The following is a 26,343-nucleotide window of genomic DNA, read 5'->3' as shown; positions in this document are numbered from 1 at the left end:
CTAAGGGGCACTAGGCCGATGACACAGGGGCTATTCCCAAACTAGGGAGGTGACTCGTATAAGAAAATTTTAATACATTAAGAGTAGAAAATCGGTTATGGAAACTGTCACCTCAACTCAAAATGAAGGGGAGTTCAAGAGGGTAAAGCACTCTCTATCCCCGATTTACAGTTAAATAATAACATTTTATATAAGCCGGCACTAAGTTACATTTTTTGAAAGGTAGGTTACATTGAAAAATTTTCGGACCTTCCCCCAAGGGCTAAACTGCTGAGCTAGCAAGAAATAAAGATGTTAAAAGGCCATTACCTTGTAGAAGAGCTGCTGACGGATGAAAGAGGCGCTTCCCTCCTCCTGCTATACTTCCATACACTAAGCTAGATGTTGTACGAGTGGCCGAGAGACAAGAAAATCAGCAGATTTTATACTCTCGGGGAAGATTCGAGACCTTTCATGAATAATTAACACACCCACATGCGTTTATTGGCTAACTAAAATTTACACATCAAAAATTGGGGAAGGACATAATTGGCTGAAATTTAATGACAGAAATATTTGATTGGCTAACTTCAAAACTGGCGGAAAGAAAAGATTTATATTGCCAACCCACAAATGAAAGAACAAAATTTAGTTACAGGAAAACTTACGAGTATAAAATATCTTCAAGAAAAGTTCCGTCACTTCGCACCAGGGTGCATGGTCATAGTTTTTGGTAGAGACATCTGTGAGAGAATGTCCACACTTCTTGATAATTAGTAAACAAAAACAATTTGAAATTAACACAGTGACATCTTCTGATAAACGGTTCAATTAATTCAGTTTTAAAGTTCAGAGTTTTAGCTGTAGAGGAGTACTTTAAGGCGGAAAACTCTACCAACCGGTACAGTTACAAAAAACGATTAAACAATATTTCCATGTTAGCAATGCTCAGCATTGTTATGGACTAAGCAACAAAAGTCTAAATTCATGAATTCTATTGTCAGCCTGTATGGTAAAACTGCGTAAGACAAATGGTCGGAACTTGTATTTCTCTAACTTTTGTTACGTAGTACTTCCTGATAGGACCCATAGCATAGGTATTTAAGAAATTAAATTTTAGGCACCTTTCCCAAATTATTTATAGGCTAGATTTTAGTGCCTATATCTCAGACTTTACATACTGATTTTCATTAAATTCTCTTAAGCCATTTTCTCGTGATGCGTGTACATTGACAGAGATGACGGACAATTGAGAAGTGCATTTCCTTGTTATTCTGAACACAACCGATATAGAAATACCATTCTCTTCAAATTCTGAGCAATGTACAGACAAAACTCGTATGATCTTATAATCTATGTAAATAAAATATCTTATCTTTCCTTCTACTTTCAACCATTCCATACAATACTTTCTTATTCCCTGTGCTATCCTCCTCCCTCATCTCTGCCCACTTCTCCTGTGAAACTGCTTTCTTTGCTTCCTTCATGTTTTTATAATCATCCTTTACTTCTTTAGTTCTATGCTGGAACCATGCACAAAAGAAACAATGCCTTGTGTTTTCCAGGCTTGTAGGCCGTTGTCCATGGGGGGCCTACAAGGCGGGAAAATATATTGTTTATGACTCCGGCCATGAAAGCCTCAACTGCTACATGCACAATAGGCTTGGTTTTTTCCTATTCCTTTTACTTGATCACTCCACCATGATGTCTCCTTCCATCTTTTCCTATTGGTAGTCCTCCCACAGACTGCTTCAGCAGCCTCCACCATTATGGTTTTTCCCATTCTTCTTCTCCTGACTTTGATTCCTGTATTGGTAATTTCTCCTTGACCAGTTCCTGATTTTTTTTTTTTGCCCTGGATTCTCTTTTAGTTTCATAATTTTTTCTTTCCTGGTGTTCAATTCTTCCCCTTTCCTTTACCGCTCTCAGGTTCATTACCAGTAACCGATGGCCATTCTCGAAGGCTTCTGATGGTATTGAATTCACATCTGTTAAGCTCTTCATTTCCAAGTCTATTACAGGTTTCTATGACCAGTGTCTGTGAACAGCAGTCTTTCTTTCTATGCCGTCATGGGCTCTTAGGTTGCTCATGTCTGTGGTGTTTTGATTATTCAACTGCCTGCCAACCTGACCAGTCAGTCTGGTTATATTTAGGGTTCCAAATCATAGTGCTTCCTTGCACCAAGGTCATCTTCTGTTGCATCCATCTGGGTTATTGTTCCTGTTTCTTGATTTTCCCATCCCCCATGTCATCAGAGACAATCAGGCTAGTAATTGCTATTTTCCAATCCACTAAATTTCTTCCATGATCCATATCTTCTCAGTTAGTTGGTAAAAGTTCCCATGGAGGCTCTCTGCCCTCTTTTGAATGATTTCAGCTAGGATCCCATGCTTGCTTGGGCTTTTGTTTCTTCAGCTTATTTAGTATTGACTCTAGACCTTGTTCAGAGTTGAATCTTGAAATCAAACAGTTCATTGGATGCTTCACAGTAAGGAAGCTGCTGAAGTACTCTTCCTGTCTCTTAGGGACCACGAACCTGCTATGCTGGCATAGCAGGGGGAGAGGTGATACTCCTACGTTGGCCCAAGTTGGCAGGTTCGATCCTGGCTCAGTCTGGTGATATTTGAACGTACTCAAATATGTCGGCCCCATGTCAATAGTTTTACCGGCACGTAAAAACTCCCACAGGAAAATCTTCCGGCACGTCAGTCTCCAAAAACTATAAAGTAGGTAGTGGGACATAAAACCCAATAATATATTTTTCAAATTATTACTATTACTCTCTTTTCTTTCCACATAGCATCCTTTTACCGATATACATATCCTCATCCAATTTTCGCATAAATCATTCCCTGCCTTTCTTGCACCTTCTTTTCATTTTCTGACACTTTCTTCTACTTTCTTTCTTTCTTTCTTTTCTTTTTATCCCTTTTCCATAATTGCCATGCTTTCTTATTTATCACTGCTTCCTTTACCTTCTCATTCCACCATTATGTCTGTCTTTCACTCTCTCAGATATTCAATCACAAGCACACTCTGCACAGCTTAAAAATGCCTTCTTGAACATGTCCTATTGCACTTCCACGCTCTTCACCTCAATTCTGGGCACGTTTTATCAATTCATTTTGGAATTTTTCTTTTACATCCATATCTTTTAATTCCTGTACTTCTCTTATTTAATTTTCACTATTTTTCTTACTCTCATTTTTGCTAGCAATATTCTATGGTCTCCACCAAAAGCTACTTCTGACAAGGCTCTTACATCTATGAATTGTCTAAGATTTGGTCTTTCCACCAAGAAGCAATAAATTACTGTCTTTGTCCTTCGGTTTCCCCACCCATATCTTGTGATCATTCTACTATTCTTCCTGAACCATATATTCCCCATACTTAACACATTTTCTCACATAAAAATCCACGATCTTCTCTATCCCTTCATTCCTCCTTCCATATCCAAAAGGTCCAATTACTTCTCCCATTCCTTTTCTATAATACCCCACCATTGCATTAAAGTCTCCCATATTGTCACTACCACATTATTTCTCTCTCCAGTGTGTTGAGGCGTTTGTCCTTATCATCTTCGCATCCAGTCTGGGGTGTTTACACTTAGATGAAATTATTTACTCCATTCTCTGTTTTTAACTACAGTGAAACCTCGGAATGGGAGTAACTTGGTCTAAGAGTGTTTTGCAAGATGAGCAAACGTTTTAAATAAATTCTAACTTGATATGCGAGTGAGGTTCCGCAATACGAGCGTCACGTGTGCCTATGTTTTCCTGTCCCCTGTTCTTCTGTTGAATGTTGTTCCTGTAGTGAAGAAATACCTTTCAGAAAATAATCTGCCGCTCAGTCTTGCTGGTTATGGCCTTGAGGTGGGGGTGGTGGTGATTGTTTTAAGTGGAAGTACAACTAGGCAACCATCCTCTATATAACACTAATCAGAGGAAAAAATGGAAGGGATCCGACACTTCGAAAAATAAAGGCCTTGAGGACGACTTACTGGAGGAATTAAAGTTTGTTAAGGTTAAGTTCCTTCATCCCTACACTACTCCAATACTCTAGCCTATGGATCAGCAAGTCATTTCGAACTTCAAGAAGCTATACAGCAAAGCACTATTTCAGCGATGCTTCGAAGTGACCAAAGGAACAAACCTTACCCTCCAAGAGTTTGAAGGAAATCATTTCCCCATCGTGAACTGCCTGAAGATCATCGATAAAGCCTGGGATGGAGTCGCCAAGAGAACTCTCACTTCCACTTGCGGAAAGCTGTGGCCTGACTGTGTTCTTGGACGTGACTTCGAGGGGATTGTTGGTGACAGTGAGCCGCTGGTTGTTGATGAAATTGTGTCCTTAGGGAAGACTATGGGGTTGGCGATGAATGAAGAGGACATTCGAGAGCTGGTGGAACAACATAGCCAGTAACTGACCACCAACGAACTGATGAACCTGCAACGCGTACAACAGGAGGAGGTTATGGAGATTTCGTCCAGGGATGAGAAGGCAGAAAAGTCACTTCAACTGAGATTCGGGAGAAGTGCAAAATATGGGAAACGATGCAAAAATTTTGTAGAAAAACACCACCCGAATAAGGCTGTAGCAGTGTGAGCGAAGAACCAATTCAATGACAATGCAATGTCAGATTTTCGGGAAATCAAAAAGAGACAAAAGCAACAGACATTGGACAGGTTCCTCGTTAAAGTTGTACGAAAAGAAAACTATTCCAGTGAGCCAACAGATAACGTTGATTCCGTTAGCGAAATTCGTGCTGCACAGTACCTCTTCTCATGTCATCACTCATCTCCCTCACACCAACAATGATTCTATTGTAAGGAAAAGTGCACTTTAATTTGTTTTAAGTGATATTTTGTTTTAGAAATGGTATGCAAATAAATGTTTCTGTGTTGTGGACGAATCATCTGCGTTTCAATTGTTTCTTGTGGGAAAACTTGCTTTGATACACTAGCGCTTTGGACTACAAGCATGTTGCCGGAACGAATTATGCTCGCAATCCAAGGTTCCACTGTATTTTTATTATTCTATCCCTTACTTAGTCCACTTTATCTACATACTCATCTTAAGATCTTGTTGGTTACTATCCCCACTCCATTTTTTGCCTTATGTACTCCACTCCAATAGTGTGTATCCCTCTCTCAACTTCTCCATTCCTTTTCCTCCCCACTTAACCTCACTCAATCCCATCATAGCTATATTCTCCTTCTCCTTCTTCTTCTTTCAGTCAGTGACACAAGATTGATTATTGCCACCATCATGTTCACTACTGGTCACCCACTACTCACAGTTCCCACAGTATAACAACTACACGTCGCTTCCGGGAACTCCCTAGCCTTTTTCAAGGTTGATTTAAAAGTTCCCTTTTCATTTAGGCTGTTATTACGATGAGGTCGCCACTCCGAAAGGCATTTTAGAGCTACTGCCAGCAGGTGATCAGGTTGCTGCTAACTTGGAGTAAAGACTCCTTTTGCAGCCGCTCCTAACCTGAGTCGGATGCTTTTCAATGGGTTCCGGTGTAATTTTCTAAGGAAATTCATCCTGCCGGGGTCATTGGTTACCTAATTTACCGACACTCGGCATTGAGGAGCTGGCTGTATGGCTCTCATTTCCGTAGCAGGGCCAGACAGTCGGTAGTTGTCTAATATGCATTACAATTATTTTTTTTTTAAGTCTTAATGGGCGCATCTTTGTATGATAATTAAATCTGTACTCTGTGATAAAAATCATCTTCCTCTATTATCCTCTTCCTGATTTTCTTGTCTGTTGCTAATTTATTTATTTCTATAATATTTGAAGTTCTCCATAGCTCCAATATCTATTTCTTTGCTCTTTACTGTTCTCATCACCACTGTTCTTCCCTCTATACTGATTCTTGTTTATCCTTGTTCTATAATCTTGCTTTCCTTATGCTTGTAATGTTTGAAATTCATTGCTTCGATCATTTTCAACACCTTTTGTATTTTAATATTTTGTTTAATACTAGATCAACAAAAATACAAATAAAGTGCAGTGCTGCTTCTAGTAATTATTATTATTCTTCTGTTGGTCTCCAAACACCAGCTCTGTTTTTCGTTATGTTTGGAATTATGCGGAAACAGCACCAACAAGTATTAAAGGTGCACACAGTCTGGCAGAAAATTGAAAGGCGATTGTTGCTGGTCAGGAGTGAATGTAAAGGCTGGATGCAACGTCTTCAGTGTGAAGGACATCACATTTCCTTATGTTGAGTAGTAACGTTACTGGTTTTACATTCCACTAATTACTTTTACTGTTTTCATAGATGCCTGAGTACCAGAATTTTGACCCGCAGTAGTTCTTTAACACATTGACCTCGAAAGCTATATGCCATATGGGTTGTGCCATTTAATGCAGAGAACGAAACCCACATGATGCATGTTCTCTGGTTTTCACTGTTAATACGAAACAAACTTACTTTGTGGGTTCATCGCTGCAATATAAGATTAGGTTCATATAAAACAAACCCTATGGGGCAACAGCCCCAAAGGGCCTTGGCCTACCAAGCGACCGCTACTCACCCCGAAGGCCTGCAGACTATGGAGGTGTCTTATTCAGCACAACGAATCCTCTTGGCCGTTATTCTTGGCTTTCTAGAATGAGGTTGCTATCTCACCATCAGATAGCTCCTCAGTTGTAATCGCGTAGGCTGAGTGGACCTCGAGCCAGCCCTCGGATCCAGATAAAAATCCTTGACCTGACCGAGAATCGAACCCAGGGCCTCCAGGCAAGAGGCAGGTACACTATCTTTACACTGCGGAGCTGGCATTTGGTTCATATAGTTCTCGGGAAAAAAGAAATATATATATATATATATATATATATATATATGACGGCAAACTACAGCTCTACACCCCATATTCTTTTTCCTTTCAAATCGTGTTGACTCGGCATCGTGCACTTAACGGCTGCCATGCACGAATATAGACTGAACTATAGTGATTTATTGGAATTATTATAGGGTGATTCAGGATCAGATATTGCTGACTGTGATGTTGGTTTTATGTATTAATTATTACGTAGATGTATCTCTTGTACAAATGACCTAAAATCCAAATAAACTCTATTAGCCATATTTTATTAAGTTCTAAAAAATGGAAAACCTACTGTTTCAATCCACTGTTTCCATGTAAGGGATCTATCAACTGTATTACAGTTTTTACAGATATAAAATAGACGGTATGAACTCCAATATAGTGAAACAAAAAAGTATTTAATTTTAAAATCCAAAATTAGTGAAAAGTGGCCAGTCCGGAAGATTAAAATCTACTAAAGTGAGCAAGATCTCAATGTGTTAACATGCCATTAAATCTGTCTACATGAGGCTGACATATTTGCGTACCTACAAGTACCACCGGATAGTCTCTGTGTTGAACCCGCCAACTTGAGCTCAGAAGGCTAACGCTCTACTGTCTGAGCTACTCAGCCCATCTTCCTTATGTTAGTATGAGATGCCAGGTAGATAAGTCTCAATTTTATGCGACTTGACTAGACTGCCGTGGAATGAAATGTCTTAGGGTTGCAAAAAGCATGCTAGGGTGAATTTCTGGGAAGCAGATACCTAATCTTATTTACTTAGCCACAATAGTTTCATAATTCTAAACTGCTCAGTGAGATGTAAACTCTTATTTGATGGTGACATGTGAAGATGAATTTTAAGAAGGTGTACATAACAAAGTTGTGTCCATGATACATTTCTCTGGTATACTTGTTTTTAATTGCTTATTAATGACTAGAATAGATATTCATAGATAATAATTTGAGTTTTTGAAATAATATATTCTTCTTTCCTCTTCAGTGCAAATGAAGAATTAAACATGCTGCATAGGAACCATCAGGTTGAACTTACAAAATTAAGAGCAATGTTGAAGAAAGCAGAGCTTAAAGTGACATCATTGGAAGAAGTTGTAGAACAGAAGACAAAAGAGAATCAAGAACTGGTTACTATATGTGACGAGTTGATTGGTAATGTTGAGACTAAGTGATTCACCATTTGAACGGAACAAAATATTTCTGTGGCTAATGTTTGAGTAACGAACAAACATTAAATATGTTTGAAAACAAGTGTAACTTGACATATGTTTAAGTTTATTTTAACATTCAGTTCTATAGTGTTAAATCATTTTAAGAGGAGGAAGGATTGGTCCTACTTTTTGGGAACTGTTGCAGCCTATGTATAATGTGAAAGATGTATTGGAAAATTTTTCCTAAGCTAGAAACTTATTGTTTGAAAGCTGTATTTAATGTTGAGATTCTTAAGCTCTTGCTTGATCAGCCAATACTAGCATATAAATGAAAAATGTTTCCCACTCTGTGTGGAATGAGTGTCCTACTGATAAGGCAGAGCTTAGGAATGCCAGATAAATGACTACAACCTTCTCTAGGAATTCAACAAAGGATAATTGCATGCCTTGCATGTAGAAAAACTGGAGAAAAATGATACTTAATCTGATTCTGGATGTATGCCTTCATGTGTATATCCTTTGCCCCAGTATGGAAGAGACATAGGCAATCAATTTCTTCCCATGTAATTTAATTTTAAATCTTGTATTTAGCTATTCCTTTAAGTTCTCTAATTCATTAATAAGAGTACTGACAATATTAAATCTCATGGGAGGATGATTGGTAATTTATGATAGGTTGAAATTGAGTGTTATAGAATTATATGCTTAATTTATTATTCAGTTATTGTATATTTCCGTATTTTTAATTTCTTAAAGATAATTATGTGTGCTAAGTTTTTTAAGTTAGTATAATGACTTATATTGTATGAATCTTGGTACTGTTATATTTTGTGTTTTCTTTCTTGAAATTATGCAGAAGCTGTGTGGGTGGGAGATATATCACTGATCCTTTTTTTAACTGTAGTAAATGACTAAATCACAGCAAATTCAGATTAATTTTAAATACTATTCTCATACTGGATTTTAAATATGTGACTGTTATTTTTAAAAATAGGAAAACCACTTGATTTAGTATAGGTTCCCCTGATAATTAGACCTATATATCTGGTACTACTCAGAACACAGGCAGAAGGATAGTTAGAACAAATTGATATAACTGAATTGGGAATGAGTGATTTTTTTTCTTATGAGAAAACTCTGATAGTGAATCTTTTAGTGCAAAAGGAAGAAATTTCTTATGAGAATTATTATTTCCTTTCTTATCCTTTCCTTTTTTGTATAACATCATTTGAACTACAATATCAAGTGAATGCTTAATGTAGATGGCATAGTTCTGAAAGGAATAGGAAGATGCAATAAATGTACACCATACAGATTATTATTGAATATGTTCTCAATACTGCATATCGTCACTGTGCCTGCAAAAACCACTATGTGATAATGTTGTGGGGGAAGTGCTGACCTGCAGTACACACATCAAGAGCAAGCCTTGTTTGACATTACTGGAACAATATTGAATTTTAAACAACACAACCTTACCTGGCAAAACATCTAAGCTGAAGTATTTTAAATTAGCAATTTTGTCAGGCACAACAATGATATTTTAGTTACATATGGCATGGAAAACCAAAATATAATGCCAAGGAAGTTCATCTGTTTCTTGCAGATGCAAGTTTTGCCTTCCATGGCCCAATGTCTTTTCTTATATCTTTTCGTACCTATACTCTACCTGCAGTACCAAAATGAACACTTGCGAGTTTGTTACTGTGACCTAGGATTTTAGAAAATTAGTACCTGTCATCGTTCAGGAGGAGTAAGTTAATAAAACAATCTTGAGTTGAGGGTACTGTGATACGTAGCAATGATAGATCAAGGAGAGAAAGAAATGTAGTACTTTCAGGATGGGCATTAGCTTTTGTATCTTGAGATACTTGTACAACTACACTAAATTAATGGACACAGTTACAGTATTTTATTGTATGAAACAGTGCTTTATACATCAAGGATAAATATGTACCAGTTTATATGCATCATATTTCTGTTATATTGCTGGATACTTGGAGAAATGCTGTACTCCCTTCACAATATAAGTTGGCTCAAGAATAAAACTGATTTACACCCAGAAGTCCTGGATTATCCTCTGGATTATAAAATTTTTCCTTCAAGTAAAAGCCTTCAGTTAGTTCCAGGACATTCACACAGTTAAATTGCAATTTCATTATAGCCTTTGAGGAATAATAAGAGATTAATTGTGGAAAATAGGTTAGAGGTTATCCATAAAACAAGTTCACAAAAATGCCATTAAAATATAACCCCCCTCCCTCCATTGCAACTTGTTGTAATAATTCTTAACACCCCCACAACCATCTGGGAAAATGTAAAAATCAGTAGGTATTTCAACATATTTTAAATAAAACTGCTTTATTTATAATCAACATATTTAGAATCAGCACTTTTATAAACAACACTAAGTATTACTACTTACATAAATTTCATTTGTAGAATGCAACCAAACTCTTAATCATCCCGTGGTGTCATGTATACTCTTCAGTTAAAAATATTGGAACGGGATACTGATCAAGGAATTAAAAAGCAGGAACTAGGACTCTCAAAGTGTCCAGCATGTTGTCTTCCAAACATTCAGCATCATCTTGGTTCTCTTCATTCAAAATAATAGCTAACAACTCACGTTGTCTTTTAGCAGCAACTTGAACTGGTCTGATTTTTCGAAGTGAAGTTAAAAGAGTAAAAAATCTTCTGATGTTCTTTCCAATATGTTAAGGAAACAAAGTATATTTGACTTTTTTTACGTTTTCTTGTTATTTCACGCAATAACTGCTGGTGGTATACTATCAAGCTTATGCTCGCAGTTACTAGGACGTTGCACAGGAGAATCTGTATTGAGATTCTCATGAGAGTCTTGAGCGAGAGCATTGCCCATTACTAGTGGGAACTCGATAAGTAACAGCATCTTTGCGATTTATTTGGTTGCTCTGGATTTTGGTTCCAGTATACGCAGATAGTATCAGTTTGTGCAAGGGATCAGTAACCCAGTCATGGTCTGGTAAGCATCAGTAATGGTGATTGTTTATTAGATGCTATCGTAGCTTTACAGTCTTTACTCTTTTTTTTTTTTTTTTTTTAATGCTGTTTGTTCTGGGTGTCGATCTAGAAAAATCTTTTGTCCCTACTTGCACCATAGCTGAGGAACCTGCGTGTATTTTGTAAATGGTGGAAGGGTAAAGTGTTGAATGTGAGGAAAGGAACGTTAAGGATGACACAAACACTCAGTCCCCAGGCCAGGGACATTAATCATTGAACCCGGGGCCGCAGGGTAACAGGCGGGCGCATTGCCCTCTACACCACTGGGCCAGACTCAGTTTTTACTTACAAAAAATACTTCTTTAGGTCCCAAGACAGATGATAAGAGTTCCAAATTTTTTATTGTCGCTGCAGCAAATTTCAAATTGACATGCCCTTTGTACTTTACAAAGGTGAAAAAATTAGAGTATCCTCCTAATTCAATACATATGAATCATATGAATCATCTGAATTAATTCACCTTCACAAAATTCTGTCATATGTAAATAAAAGTAATTACAATCCTGAGTAATACATATGTATCATATGATGTATTGGATTAGGAGGATACTCTCATTTTTTCACCATTGTAAAGTGAAAACCGTCAATACGGAATGATTTTAATATCTTGTAATGCTCTCTGTATGACAAGTTTTGAGCCTTCATGAACTTCACTGGAGCAGTATGAATGTGCTTCTTTCCTTTGATCAAATCAATTCAACATGGTATAAGTCTCAAGTAAATTCCACTTCTACTGACTACGTAACCATAATCAGTCCTCAGAATGTCAGCTAAATCGTTGAGGGTTTTAACTGAGCAAAGGCGTTCTGTACAATGCCTGGAATCTACTGCAGTAACGTAGGTGGTGATATTAACGCATTCTAGGAGACCAGGCCAGTTTTGTAAGCTCCATCCTCAATTTTGCAGACATGTGGACGGAGATGAAGACAACATTAGCTAATGGCCAGACAAAGTTATGGAATGAAAATTAACCAGAATACTAGTTTAGAGGCTTCGAAACCTCCTGATTCTGTGAAACTTTCAAGCAAGCTGGAAGTGATTGCATTGAGAATGACATTAAGTAAAATAGTAGTAGTCCACCTTTTCAGTACAAGTTAATATTCAGAAAAGAATACAGTTACAAAATCACCTCCAGTAACTGTATTCTGTTCTGAATATTAACTTGTTTGAAAACCTGGACACCTTCTCTTTTAATATCAATATTATTGTCAGCACAGACTAAAAATGAAATTAATTCATTTCTTACATTGAACATCGTCGAAGTTGACCCACGGTGCCAAATTCTAAGCAAGGAGGAGATAGCTTAGGATGTTCTAGTTAAAGGAATGTTAAAGTTTGACTGCATGGGAATACATTTATTGAAAGTTGACATTAATAATTTAATTAATATGTAAGTGGCATTCCATGTTAAAAAGTTTCCTTGTATGCTTAGATGAGTGGTATGGTTAGTTGACCTATTTCTCAGTAGATGTTTAATTTAGGATGTGCAGACTAGTTTCATTTTTAAATTTTTTTTCCCCTCGCCACAATGCTGACTTTTGAAAATGCTCCGTTCTGTTGTATGATCTGAAGTAACAAAATTTAAACTGATATTACTAAGTCAGGCTGAGTGGCTCAGATGGTTGAGGCACTGGCTTTCTGACTCCAACTTTGTAGGTTCGATCCTGGCTCAAAAAAGTCAGCCTCGTGTTGATAGATTTATGGGCACATAACGGAACTCCTGCTGGACTAAATTCCGGCACCTCAATGTCTCAAAAAACCATAAAAGTAGTAAGTGGGATGTAAACCCAATAACATTATTAATGATGTTACTAATCAAATGGTTGATATGAGCATTATTAACCATTATCTTTTCATTGCATCTTTATATACAAAATGTTTGCTCTAGAATCTACAGTATTGTGCTACAGTACAGTTTTCTGTATTTACTTATTAGTGGAAAATACATGGGTTGTATCAAAACTCTATGGCAAAATTTCAGAAATAGATTTCTTGTGCAGAGACAAGAGAAAAAAGGTTGACAACATGGGTCCAGAAATGATAATTAGTTATCCTATCTTTTAGTAACATTAGTGTAATCCGATACTCCCTAAACTGTTGCATGGTTACACTTTTCTTCAAACAAAATCTCAAGGTCAGTCCAATTCAGTACAGCATGTGGACTTGTTGTTTTGGCACTAATTGGGCTTTCAACTGAACAACAGATTTAAAAGCTAAAATAACATATTAAATCAGACATAATAATTTAAAACCTATTAATGTTGATTAAAAAGTCCTAATACAAAATCCTATTTTGACATAATTCAAGAACAAATCAAAAAATAGGTCAATGACATCCTTTTAAATCTAGTTAAAACTTCAAATATGAGTTCTGAAATAAATCGTCTTCACGAAATTCTATCGTACGTAAATAAAAGTAATTACAATCCTGAGTAACTTGACTTAAAATTCCTGTATGTATTTCCTCTGGGCAATAAAATGTTCCACCAATCACATTAGTAAACAGACATGTTCTCTCTCCTGATTAATGTGGATTGAGAGGTTGTAATTGTCACCAGCACACATATTCATTCATTGAAAAGATATATCTTAGAGATGCTTATCTTGTAAACATTGCCATTTTGAGGTTGGTGCTACATTGACATTACTTAAGTTTGAAGTTTAGCACATATAATAAACACTGAATACTTCGGTAATGCCAGATGGAATACTCTGTTCATGTATCAGATGAAATTTCAAAGAGATCTCCTCCTGCCTAAGTACAGACCTCCGCATGTCTTCACACTGAATGCTGAACATGAACAAAAATGCCTGGTGGAGTGTGCACTATCAGACAGGCTACCACAATTCAGGGGCCTAGTGGTATTCAGGCCCACATCAAATTTATTCACAATATGATTACTATGATTACTTTAGTAACGATTTTAACCAGTGTCTTGCTTTATATTCCGGCAACTAGGACTTATCTGCATGCACTTGGTAAATATACATTCGGACAACTCTGCAAATGGTATTCCTGAAATATTATTGGTAATCATCTTCAAATAAAATTTTGGTACTGTAAATGTGTGTGTAAGATAGGTTCATTGGAAATACGATGTTTCAACTCTGACATAAAAATAACTATTGTATCTCTCCAGCATTGAAACAGAATATTTATATACACAACTAGCGTCCAAAAAAAAATTGCAATTGAAGCATAACCGTGAACAAGGGTCTGTGTTAAATTTCTTATAAAAACCAAGTTATTTCTGGAATAAAGATATATGATGCCTCTTCCATCTATCTGTACACTTAGTTTTAGCTTACAGTGATAGATATCACTATGCAGAAAATTCTAAAGTGAAATGTGCTTCAACTCTTACAATGCCAGGCGGCTGATCTATCGGCCATGCAAGCTGCTGCTAAACATTCTGGGGGCTGATCTTTCGGCTATGATTTTCTTTTGCCTATATCTTCAATTCCTGCTGCATGGTGGCAGCATAAGCAATACCGCTGGGAAGATTGAAGATTTTAATCTCTGGAAATATCTGTAATATGCAACATCAATATCTGTGAAGTTTTATAACAGCTTTTTTACGATGCATTGTAAGTTTTGCGCATAGTAGCCCTGTACGCTACCGCTTCATGTCACTTGTTATCTCGCTTGTTTATACGTTTATTTACCTCCAGTAGTGTAAAGACAGATAAGTACATGAAAGATGATTAAATGTTTTAACATTAAGTGATTCACTAGAGAATAATTTATCGACTGACAAGTATTCGAAGTAAGGAATAGGTTATTGTGTATTTAACCTGCGTGTGCATAATTTTGTAAAAGTTTGTACTTCTCAAAAATTACTATCAAGAATTGCATAAAACTTTAGTTTCTTATTCAAAATTAGGTCAATAAGTTTTTAAAAAGTATTACAAAATGTGTACACTTTTAAATGAAGAAAATGAAATTCTATTGCAGTTAGTCACACTCACATATTCTCTATTCATCTATATGCTATGGTTAAAAAAAAACAGGGATTTACCTCCAAAAATGTAAGCAGGAGAATGTTTCCCTTCAGTGTGTGCATTTTCATTAAAAATGTCTTGGCATTCTTAGCTCAACCACTATGTTACAGCCTGACATAAATCTTAGAATAAGGGTCTATATTGAACATGAGAGTAATGTGCCTGCTTCCCTCATGCCAGACTACAACAATCACAGTGACCATCCATGCAGTCAGTGTTATTCTGTTTTTGGAAAGTGAAGTTATTCTCATTTCCAAAATGAACGTGCAATCTGATAATAGCAGTGATCATGTGCACCTATCACCAAGTGCCATAAAGACGATGACCAAGGACAGAAGAAACAGAAAAAGTAATCCAAGGAACATGGGCGCCCATATGACAGTTTGTAGGGGGGCAGGGGTGTAGACCGGGGGGTATGTAGTCTTTTCACTATTTTGGAAGATGAACGGTGACTTGTATTCCGTGGTAGAATAACACCCACGGTTTCCCCTGACTGGGGGGGAAGTACTACCACATCTAAGTAATACTGAATTTTAAATAATTTTTTGAAAGAAAAACACCTGACTAAATTAGATTTTTTCCTTTCTCTGATAGCTAGGGGGGGGGGGGGCCTTGGCCCCGGGCATGGGCGCCCTTGCAAGTGAATGGAAAGATATCAAGCGAAAATGGTTATGTGATAGCAGAAAGGCTTACATCAGCAAACAAAGTAAGGGTGGTGAGGAACATAGCATTACACTAAGATATTATCTTCAAATGTTTGGTTTACAATATATTTTCAGGCCTTAAGTAATCTTTAGTCATTCTTGCATTGCTTTGAGTTATAAACATAAGTTAATAACAAGTATTATATTTCTGTGTATGCATTATTTATTTTGTTTTTTATATAAGAATTCTCCCCCCCCCCCCCCGTGAGAAACCAGCCATATCACTTTTACGGAACAAGAGTCTATGTTATATTAGGCACCCACACTCGGCAAGCAGCAATGGCTTGGGAGCATGTTTTCACAAAACTCGTGAAAGGTAACATAGTATAGACCCTTATTTGCAGTTACACTTCAGTTGTTTACAACTTTGGTTTTTTGCGCTTGTGATTTGGGAGTACCGAGGAAATATTTCTGAAAAGTGGAAAATGTTTACATATATTATACATTGGATATGAGAGAAATGTTGATTTTTCCACCTCCTATAGACCTTGTAATTTCAGTGAACTGTTGCGAGGCTGTGGTTCAATTTATAAAATAAATTAATGTAAATCAGTTGGAACACTGGTAAAACTGATTAGTTTTGTTTAATCATCTCTTCTTTAATGCTTTACATTATTTTACTACTATGGAGAAACCCTTCAAAATCATTTAATGGGAATGGTACAAGTGTTTCTTATAGTAATTCTTGTTTCTGCCTCAGTTTGTAATTCGTTGATGGGAATAACTTATTCATAATATAGCATCTGTATTAATTCTCGGCTGCCAGAAAAAAAGGTACGCCAGAAAAGGTTCTAAGTAAGAAAAGTCCACGGTGAGAGTCCTGGAAGGGATTTCAGTCTTTCGTTTAAGTACAGTGGTATGTCAGAACTAAACTGTATGTACATTATTTCATTTGGTCCTAACAATACAAGTAAACATGTCAATAGCTTTTTAGGGGAGAAGAGTAAGTCATTTTCTGACTTATAATCTTTTTACCTTGGAATTTTGTGTGATTTTTCTTCTCTTCAATGCTTACAGTATACATGGCACCAGCATTGAAGTCTTGTGATCATTCACTTCACTTGTACCATCTCTATGGGGTCATACTGGCATTGTTAACACAGTAAACTCTTTTAGTCTTCACCATCTGCAACAGTTTGGTTTTCTTTTCTTTCTTTTTTTTCAGCATGAATATTCTTGTGTATATTTTTTTATTTTGTTATAGGAGGCTTGTTGAATATGGCAATGATAACATATATTGTCCATCAAGTTGGGTTGCACATAAGGTAACAGCTGACTTAAACATAATTTTCAGATTGTTCATTAAACATAATTTTCAGATTGTTCATTCATTATGGAGGACTGGCTAAGATTTGTACTTAGCCTAAAATTTACTCTTACTTTACTTATTCAATAATTTAAACTCATCCTCATCTCCAAAATAATGTTTATCACATGGTTCTAGTTTTTGCAGGTCTCTTCCCAGTAATACACACATTAAACTACCTTTCCTTCAATGTTCATAGAAACATTATTTGTGCAGCAGTAAACAATACCTTTAAGTTTCTATAGAAATTTCCTCACCTTGTTGATATCTTTCTTGAGCACTGTCTACATAGCTATATTTCCCCTGCTCTACCAGTTGCTCTATGCATTACTCTCTGAAGAACAAGCTTGTATCTTTAAAAAAAAGTCTTCAGTTATAAAAAGGTCCTCATTAAATTCTTGTATTACATTCATTTTGTTACTCTGTGTTTCTTCTCCTCAAATCTTATCTGCTCAGATAACAGAAAAAATGAAATGGCATATGTCTTTTAGTGCCGGGAGTGTCCGAGGACATGTTCGGTTCGCCAGATGCAGGTCTTTAGATTTGACTCCCATAGGCGACCTGCAAGTCATGATGATGAAATGACGACGAAGAAGAAGAAGAAGACAAATACACCCAGCCCCCGTGCCAGCGAAATTAACCAATGATGGTTAAAATTCTCGACCCTGCCGGGAATCGAACCTGGGACCGCTGTGACCAAAGGCCAGCACACTAACCATTTAGCCATGGAGCCAAACACTCAGATAACTTATGCTAATCCTCCAAAATCTGCTTGTTGCTGTAAGAAAGATCACACTTTATAAATTTACTGCCTGGCCAATTTACTAGCCTCTTCTATTGCATGTTATATATATAGTGTGCATGCATGCACTCAATATTACAGAGAAATAGCTGTGTTACATGCTTTATTTAAATAGAAACATCCATTTGGCAAATAGGTCTTTGCTGCTAAGAATGGGAGAATGTAAATTATATTGAAAGGTGCCTTAAGCAGGCCAGGACCTTGCTGCTGTTGAGTATTGTACTAGTGCAACATACTTCATATGTATATATGAATGTAATGTACCATAGCTGTATACTTTTTGGCATTAACAATATTTTTTACTTTATAGTGTTTTTTTTTTTTTCTTCTGAATTTTGTGAGATTATCCAATTGCTTGAGGATAGTTGTGTGCCACAGCAACCCTTGCAGCTCCTCATTGTTGGCCAAAGGAAATTTCAGTTAAAACTACATCTACCTACACAACTGCATAATATTGAATTTCTCTTTACTTATTTTCGAAGTTCATTTCAATACACTATAATTATGTTAATGTACCATCTTTGCCACCTGTTGGTCAAAATATATAGAACTGACAATTATTCATTGGTAATAAAAAAAAAAAAATATGAAAAAGGAAAAAAAGTATCAAAGAAAAAGACTGTTCACTTACACGTACTATTCAGTGCTTCGATAAGAGAATAATTTTATAAAAATGTAGAAAGAACATGACATATATTCTGTATAGACAGATAGAAAAGCTATTCATGGAGTATTATATCATTTAGTATGCCAATTAAGCATGTGCAAAAAAGGTTAATAAATTCCCTATCCTTCATGGTCCATTTTGAGCTCAAATTTCAATGATAAGGCGCAAGATCTCATAATCTTTCATTTAGCTTCTGTTATGTTATACAGACCGAAGTAAAATGAAATATCGAATTCAGTGTGCAATCTAAGAGTAAGATGTACATTATTATTATTATTATTATTATTATTATTATTATTATTATTATTATTATTATTATTATTATTTATTATCTACTTTGTACTGGGAATGGAATTAAAACATACATCTTTATCTGAAATAAAGCTTTCAACATATATGTTGCTATGCCATATACACAATTTTCAGTGGGATACCTTATAACACTTCTCATAGCCAACTGCTCTTCTAACCAGATGTTATTTTAATCTTGTGGTATGCTTTGTGATCAGCATGTGAACAGATTACATTCTTCTTACAAGTATGTTAATTATCTTGCAAGATGTTGTAAAAATTGTATATGTATGAGCATTTTTAATTTACAATTCAGTTCTGATCCTACTGAACTTGGTTGGAAATCCTTTTATAAAATACTATTGTAATATACTTCTAATCTTCCTGTTATATGTTAAAATATTCATATTTTGGTAATCCTGTAAAGAAAAAGGTTTAAAAAATAAAAGCTCCATTGTGGTTCTTAAACTATTACATATATGTTTAATTTGACATCCACCCTCAACTGAGCAACCATCCCCAGGGCTTGTACTTCCACTTAAACTTTTTTTTTTTTTTTTGTGGTGCCTGGATTTTTTCACCTGATTCTGGTATTTTGGCGCTGCTGATTTAGAAAAATGCCATTCATTTTGTTCTAGCAGCTCTAGTTTGAGATATTGATGATATCATTATACATTAGTCTTATGACTACTTTGTTTTTACACCACCATTTGTTAATCGATTGTTTGCATAATACTGATGGATTTTATCCAAGCTCTATTCATGTTGTTCTTTGCATATGTACTTGAATTATTCTGACATTTATTCATCCTTTTTATAGGCACTGACATGGCTTCATCAGGAAGAAAATGTGTGAATAATCCTGATGTATTTTGATTCATGTGTGGGGAGTATACATTCATTCAGCAAAGAAAACCCATAACTGACTTTGTAAAAAAAAAAGTTTATTTGGCCTATTTCAAATTAAATTTGGAGACCAAAATAAGACTTGGGCACCACACAGTGTGTGTAAAACGTGCACAGAGCATCTATGACAGTAGACAAATGGGAAACGGAAGGGTTTGAAATTTGGGGAACTAATGACATGGCAAGAATGTAGAGTTAATGTACAGGGCGTCAATAGCAATAACCAGGATAGGTGGATATATCCTGATCTACGCTCCACATTCAGAGGAGATACCTGTTCCAATATTTACCAGTCCTCCAGATTCATCAGAAGAGGGTGAATCAGCTGAAAGCTATGCTTAGCAAAATGACAGTGATTTTGCAGGACTTGCATCTGTTGCATCTTGTTTTAATCAAGAGGAATTGAATTACCACCTAAGAGACCTAAGTCTTCCAAGGAAGTCATCTGAATTGTTAGCTTCCAGGCTGGCGAAGAAACAATGTCTATTACCTAGAACAAAAATCACTGTCTGTTGCAAAAGAGAACCAGATATCCTACCCTTCATCACAACGGAAAACCTTTTTTTTTTTGCACCAGTTCATGAAACTGTGTATAAGAAAATACTAAGTGATTGGCAGTTATTTATAGGTACCTCTAAACACAGCCTAAAATGTGTTCTTTTGCATCATGGGAACATATAGGGTAAGTTCCTTTAAGAGCGCGCGGTCTCACAAGAGTGCGCAGTTCAAAATTCCGAAGTTGGCAGCAGTGTAAGATATCGGTGATGAGGTATTCAGTCGACTGTGTGTAGCCGTTGTCCATGTACTGTATCGCTGAAGCCTTGTGATTTCTACTGTTCTTGTTACAGGTAAGAATCTGTTTTCACTCATTTTCGTATAATATTCTGAACCTGTACTTGCACACCCCTGGAAGACTTCGATATGTTTATCTTTTGTGTTATAAGAGAGAAGAGTTCATTACCTTTGTTATTGACACAGTTCAACCTTCTGTCCTGCATGCTCGTGCTATCTAGCGAGTAAAACATAAAACTACTACCGAGCCCTTAAGAGCACGCAGTGGATTATCCTGCAAGAGGGCGCGCACGCTCTTGTAGGACGTCAGTGTGCACTCTCACGGGACAACTTGTTTAAGCTTCGTCTTATGCTTTAACATTTTATTTTTCAGGGTTAAAATGTCTTATTATAAGAGAAAATCAAATCGAAAGCTTATTTTCACCGAAGCTGTTTTGAATGATTGCTGGGAAAGACCAGAGAAAGGAGAGAGTAAAAGAAAAATAGCTGAATCACTTGGAGTGAATGAATCAACATTACGGAAAAGACTGAAAGCTGTAAGTACACACTTGTTAAAAAGAGTTGATTAACATTTGTACCTGCTTATTTTATCTCTGAAATGTCCATATTTCATAGGAATTTCACCAATCCGTTGTATTTTCAGGGCACTGTTCTGACATCTCTCGGAAGAATGAAGCCAATATTCAGCCCCGATCAGGAGCAGATGTTAGTAGAGCATGTGAAGGACTTGGATGCTAGGTTTTATGGCATAACACGGAGGCAGCTAATGCAGCTTGCGTTTCAATTCACAAAGAACAACAACATCGCCAACAATTTTAATGAAAAAAAGAAAAATGGCTGGAAAAAACTGGGTCTATGAGTTTTGCAAGCGAAACCACCTCGCACTTCGCGTTCGTGCTCCCGAGAAGTGCAGTCTAGGTAGAGCCATAGGGTTCAATAAAGTACAATGCTGGAGATTTTTCACTAATTTGAAGACAGTAATAGAAGAGGAACATATCCCTCCCTACAGGACATTCAACATGGATGAGAGTGCCATTTCCACTGTCCCTAACCGCTTTCCAAAAGTTATTTCGCCAAAAGGGAAACGGCATGTTGCAAAGGTTGTTTCAGCTGAGAGGGGTCAGATGGTGACAGTTGTGTGTTGCTTTTCTCCCACTGGTATTTTCATTCCTCCTGCCATCATCTTCCCCCGAAAGAGAATGAATGTTCAATTGTACCAAGACCCCCCAGAAGGGACCCTGCCACTTATTTCAGACTCGGGCTACATGAATACAGAACTCTTTCTCGACTGGTTGAAACTCTTTGAACAATTTGTTAAACCAAGTGAAGAAGATCCTGTTTTGCTTATTATGGACAACCATATCTCGCACTGTAGTTTGGATGCCGTTATGTTCTGTAGGGACAAGTTCATTACATTACTGATACTTCCTCCACATGCTAGTCACATGCTGCAACCCCTTGACAAAGGATTTTTCGGACCCTTAAAATCAGCTTTTTCAACTGAATGTGACAAGTGGATGTTCAATCACCCTGGAAGAGCAATCACTCTGAAGGACCTTTCCTTTCCGTTCTGCCTATGAAAGAGTAGCAACGCTTGAAAAAGCAAATAATTCCTTCAAGGCTACGGGGATTTATCCATACAACCCGGATGTTTTCTCAGATGAAGATTTCGAACCTTCAGCCGTTACGAGCCGCCCTCCACCCTCAGAAGAACCTGAAGAAAACAGTGTCGTTGCTGATATGCCTAATGCAGAAGATAAGGAAATAGTGTCACCTTCAACTCTCCTCCCTTTCCCAAAAGCAACTCACGAAGAGAAGCGAAAGAGGAAAGGTAAAAGGTCCGAAGTTATGACAGGATCTCCATTTAAAAATGCGTTAATGGCTTCAACGTCAAGCGCGAGTGAGAAAGGACGAAAATCCAGCAAGTCTACAAAAAAGAAAAAGCTTTTTGATGCTACAGCTTCCACAAAATGCACACCAGTTGAGGACAGTATCTTCTGCCCAGGATGTGATGAAAAGTATGAAGAACCTTTAGTTGAAGATTGGATTCAATGTAAAGACTGTAAACAGTGGTGGCATGATGCGTGTTCTAGCTATGAGGGCGCTGGCGTGTTCAAATGCGACTCCTGTTAGGTGCGCACTCATAGAGGACCTACTGCACACTCTTACAGGCATATGCCTCCAAGAGCGTGCATTTCTCATATTTTACATTTTATATTATTTCTACTATTTTACCATTTGAGTTGTGTTTTGCTGATATGTATGTAGTGCCCAGGATATCAGTAAATACCTTTGTGCAAACTATTTGTTACTTTATGATTTCTTTCTCATGTTATGGCGGTCCTAACGTTAAGTGCGTACTCTTGGAGGAACCTACCCTATGTAAGAAAGACAATATGAATGATAGGCTACTAAAGGGGAAGAGCTATAGACGACTTTATTAAATGGAAAACAATACATATGTTTGTCGTTGTTGTGCCAATGCTTAAGTACGTACAATAAACACTCTGGCATACAATGATTTATTCTCGTGGTAATACCATGCTGTTTTAAAGAAGTGCCAACACTGGAAGTGCTTAAGTTTTTTAAATGTAAATCAAGCAATTTCATATTTTCAAGACAAAGTGTTTAAAAAAGTGTAAGTTTGTTTTTATATCATATATTTAGAATTATGTTATTAACAATGTAACAGTGGTGAAGCTAGCTATATTACTTGGGGAGTCTAAGAATATTGTTCAAGCTTACCTTAAATTACTTTACAAAGCAAGTGTTTGCGGCGCTCCTTTCTCTCTGCAAATGTATCAGTGACGCGGTCCCTGAAGCTCTGGTTATTTGACAGTTCGTGCAATAGAGATTTCTCTATCGCAAGTATACTTAAATTACATAGTCTACTGTTTGTCATTGAATTCCTCAGGAATGTTTTTATGCGTTTTAGCGCACTCACACTTCTTTCACTCGAACATGTTGGCACTGGAAATGTGAGAACTAAACTAACCAAATGTGTTGTTTGTTCGTAAACCTTGTCCAGACCATTATCCAACATATATTTTAGCAGTATTTGTGGAGGTAGATGTTTAGCTCGATCAGAGTACACATTCACAAGTTCATTTGTCAGTTGTTACTTTCGAAAAAACGGTATATCTTCAGAAGTTTTTTCATTTTCATTGCGGGAAAACTTGTGTTGTAAGCCGTACATTGATTCTCATCTAATAATTCAGCAAAATGGAAGTTTTCAAAGTCACAGAACTGTATTTCCATCTGTACTACGGTGGTATCAATTATTTCATATGCTAATGCTGTGAGGGTTGGCATTACAAATGATTCTGTCGTCATTGCGGTATTGAGAGCTTTTCTGGTGTCAATGTGTTCATTCACTGTTTCTTCATTTCTCAGATTTATTTATTTGTTTGGTTGGTTGGTTGGTTGGTTGGTTGGTTGGTTGGTTGGTTATTTATTTATTTATTTATTTATTTATTTATTTATTTATTTATCAGTGAGCTAGTGGCTCAAGGAGGGAGTGCCCTTTACAATTGCAGGTTTCAGTTTCAGTTAAGAGATAAGGTATACATATAACAAGGAATGTTTTACAAATATTGATTTACATCATATCATTATTTTACATGTATAGAAGAAGATATTCAAAATAAACTAAACTTAGGTGGAAAAATACACAGTGGTTATCGATTTATTCTCCAACATATTGTTCAAGGAAGTACCTGGGTATTTCTTTTTTAAATCTGTACAACTTATTGATTTGGTTCAATTTTGGAGGTAGATTGTTGAAGACTGTGCTTGCTGAATAAGAAATGCTTTTAACACCATATTTGGTAGTGTTTGTGGAATCTTTGTAAAACTGGTTTGCTGATCTTGTGTTATGGGTGTGAATATCTTTGCTGTATTGTAGTTCTGTATTAACAGAAATCATATTTTTATACCTGAACAGAAATAAAGCTTGAGAGTATTTAATCTGGCATTGTACTGATAATATGTTTGTTTCCTGAAATTTTAAAAGTTATTTATGGTTTGATGATGATGCTTGTTGTTTAAAGGGGCCTAACATCGAAAACACCAGATTTCAAAAAGACATATTCATAACAGTGAGGGTTTTCTTCTTCTCGACAGGAGTAGAATATAGCATGCCTTATCAGAAGAGCTCGTCTTGCAACTCTAAAGCATAATGAGTTAGTAAATCATAATAGACTGGTTCTTGGCAGGTTAGTTCAAGTGGTGTGTTTTCTCGGAAAACAAGAACTATGCCACCATTTTTGGATCGACGGTCTAAACCATATACGCCTCGAAGTCTGTCAGCATGGTCCATTCCACCCATGTGTGCATTGTAGTCTTGCACAACAACTGGGCAATCAACAGTAACATTGCTTCCATCCTTCTGTTTCCTAGAAACAGTTGTGGCTTCTGTTTCATGGAAATTAGATGTTAAGCACACACCTTTACTGCCTTTCCGTAGAAAACCACTGATGTCCATCGAAGGAAAGCATTACTTTCGGTTTTGGATATGACTAACATGAGACCCTCCATATGGCCTGACGGTACTTCTAAGTACCTCGTCATTTACTAGCTATATATCCACACCAATTGCAAATTTCATCAATTTGAGTATTTTATTGCATTACAGAAGCATACTTACATGTACTAAGATCACTTGCAGGTCGAATGTAATAATAGGAGCTAAGAAATAATCAATCAAAATGTCATTTGTTTACAGTGGTAACACTATGATTACACTCCGAAGAATAAAACGATCTCCCGCGTTTTTCAACAATACCCACCTCAAAAATGAAATATCTCTGTTTCAAGAACTAGTTACTTGAAAGTACCATGAGGAAAATACAAGGGTAGGATTTACTGAATAATTCCAAAGCCATGAAATATGAGATGGTACTTTAGAGTACCGTCAGGCAACAAAGGGTTAATATAAAGTCAAAGAAAATATTCCGCATGTCCCATGGCAGATAAACCAAAAATGTGGTCGTTTAAAATGACCCGAATGCCGCGCTTCGAACAAGAAGTTCTAACACTCGTAATTCGCAAATGCGCGTAAGAGAGTGCAGCACTATCTACTTTCTCTCGAGAATGCTTTGAGATTCTCGAGATTTTTATTATTTGTTTCGAGACACTCGAGCAAGAGAAATTCCCATCCTATCCGTACATACATTTTAGGTACTACCATGTAATTCATTGAATATTGTGTGTAGGAAGAATATTACATAGGTATTTTTATAAGTTCCAAATGAATCTTTACTTGTACAAAATGTTCTGGTAGATTTTTAAAAATAGAAGTCAACACAGGAAAATGTTATAACTTATTTCTTCTGAAGAAAACATAGCCAAGGACTTTGCTATTAAACAATACTGGTGCCTCTCTATATGTTAATTCTTTTCGGTAACTCATCCACATAGCAGGAAAAAGTGCACGTGTTATATACACGCGTGTATGAATGAAAAAAATACTTAAAATGAAGTCGAAAGTTGAATTCCACATCAGTTATCTAGAAGTGTGTCGTAGACTATCATGGTAAGCTATAACTGCTTTCTCTTGATTATACGTTTCCACAGATCCTGGCCTCGCGAGTCTTACATTTAATATTGCTCGTTCAGGAGCTTGATTATAGAAGTGGACCAGGTAACAAGCCGCCATCACTCCAGTTCTTCCTCTGCCCATCCGACAATGAACCCCCACAGGCTGGGAAATAAAGAACATTTAAAATTTAAGTGAAAAATAAAATTAATGGTTAAAAATTGGTAAAACTAATTCTATACTTAAATAAAAGAATTAAAAATAATGAACTCATTCCTGATATTCACCATGCAGTATAATTAGGCCTACACATTCAAAATGTAT

General features: G+C 36.6%; 2 protein-coding genes and 1 pseudogene across 6 annotated transcripts in view; 2 read left to right on the top strand and 1 right to left on the bottom strand.

Annotated features, from left to right (window-relative positions):
• LOC136864010 (uro-adherence factor A) overlaps window positions 1-19,259 on the top strand; it is a 639,417-nt gene extending 620,158 nt beyond the window's left edge. For all 4 annotated transcript variants that reach the window (XM_067140507.2, XM_067140506.2, XM_067140509.2 and 1 more), the window contains one exon: window positions 7,806-19,259. In XM_067140507.2, coding sequence (XP_066996608.2) covers window positions 7,806-7,992 — 187 coding nt within the window. In that variant the 3' untranslated portion in view covers window positions 7,993-19,259. The remainder of the gene's footprint in view (window positions 1-7,805) is intronic.
• A 2,243-nt stretch (window positions 19,260-21,502) lies between these two features.
• Window positions 21,503-23,868, top strand: LOC136863492 (uncharacterized; annotated as a pseudogene).
• A 112-nt stretch (window positions 23,869-23,980) lies between these two features.
• The window catches only part of LOC136862753 (dual specificity protein phosphatase 23), a 78,730-nt gene continuing 76,367 nt past the window's right edge, over window positions 23,981-26,343 (bottom strand). The window contains exon 2 of one of the 2 annotated variants that reach the window (XM_067138982.2): window positions 23,981-26,184. In XM_067138982.2, the coding sequence (XP_066995083.1) occupies window positions 25,987-26,184 (198 nt within the window). In that variant the 3' untranslated portion in view covers window positions 23,981-25,986. The remainder of the gene's footprint in view (window positions 26,185-26,343) is intronic. The other variant, XM_067138983.2, reaches the window with a different exon arrangement.

This window comes from Anabrus simplex, chromosome 2, assembly GCF_040414725.1.
Source record: "Anabrus simplex isolate iqAnaSimp1 chromosome 2, ASM4041472v1, whole genome shotgun sequence".
NCBI classification, from domain to species: domain Eukaryota; kingdom Metazoa; phylum Arthropoda; class Insecta; order Orthoptera; family Tettigoniidae; genus Anabrus; species Anabrus simplex.
This window is presented reverse-complemented; position numbering and strand designations above follow the sequence as displayed.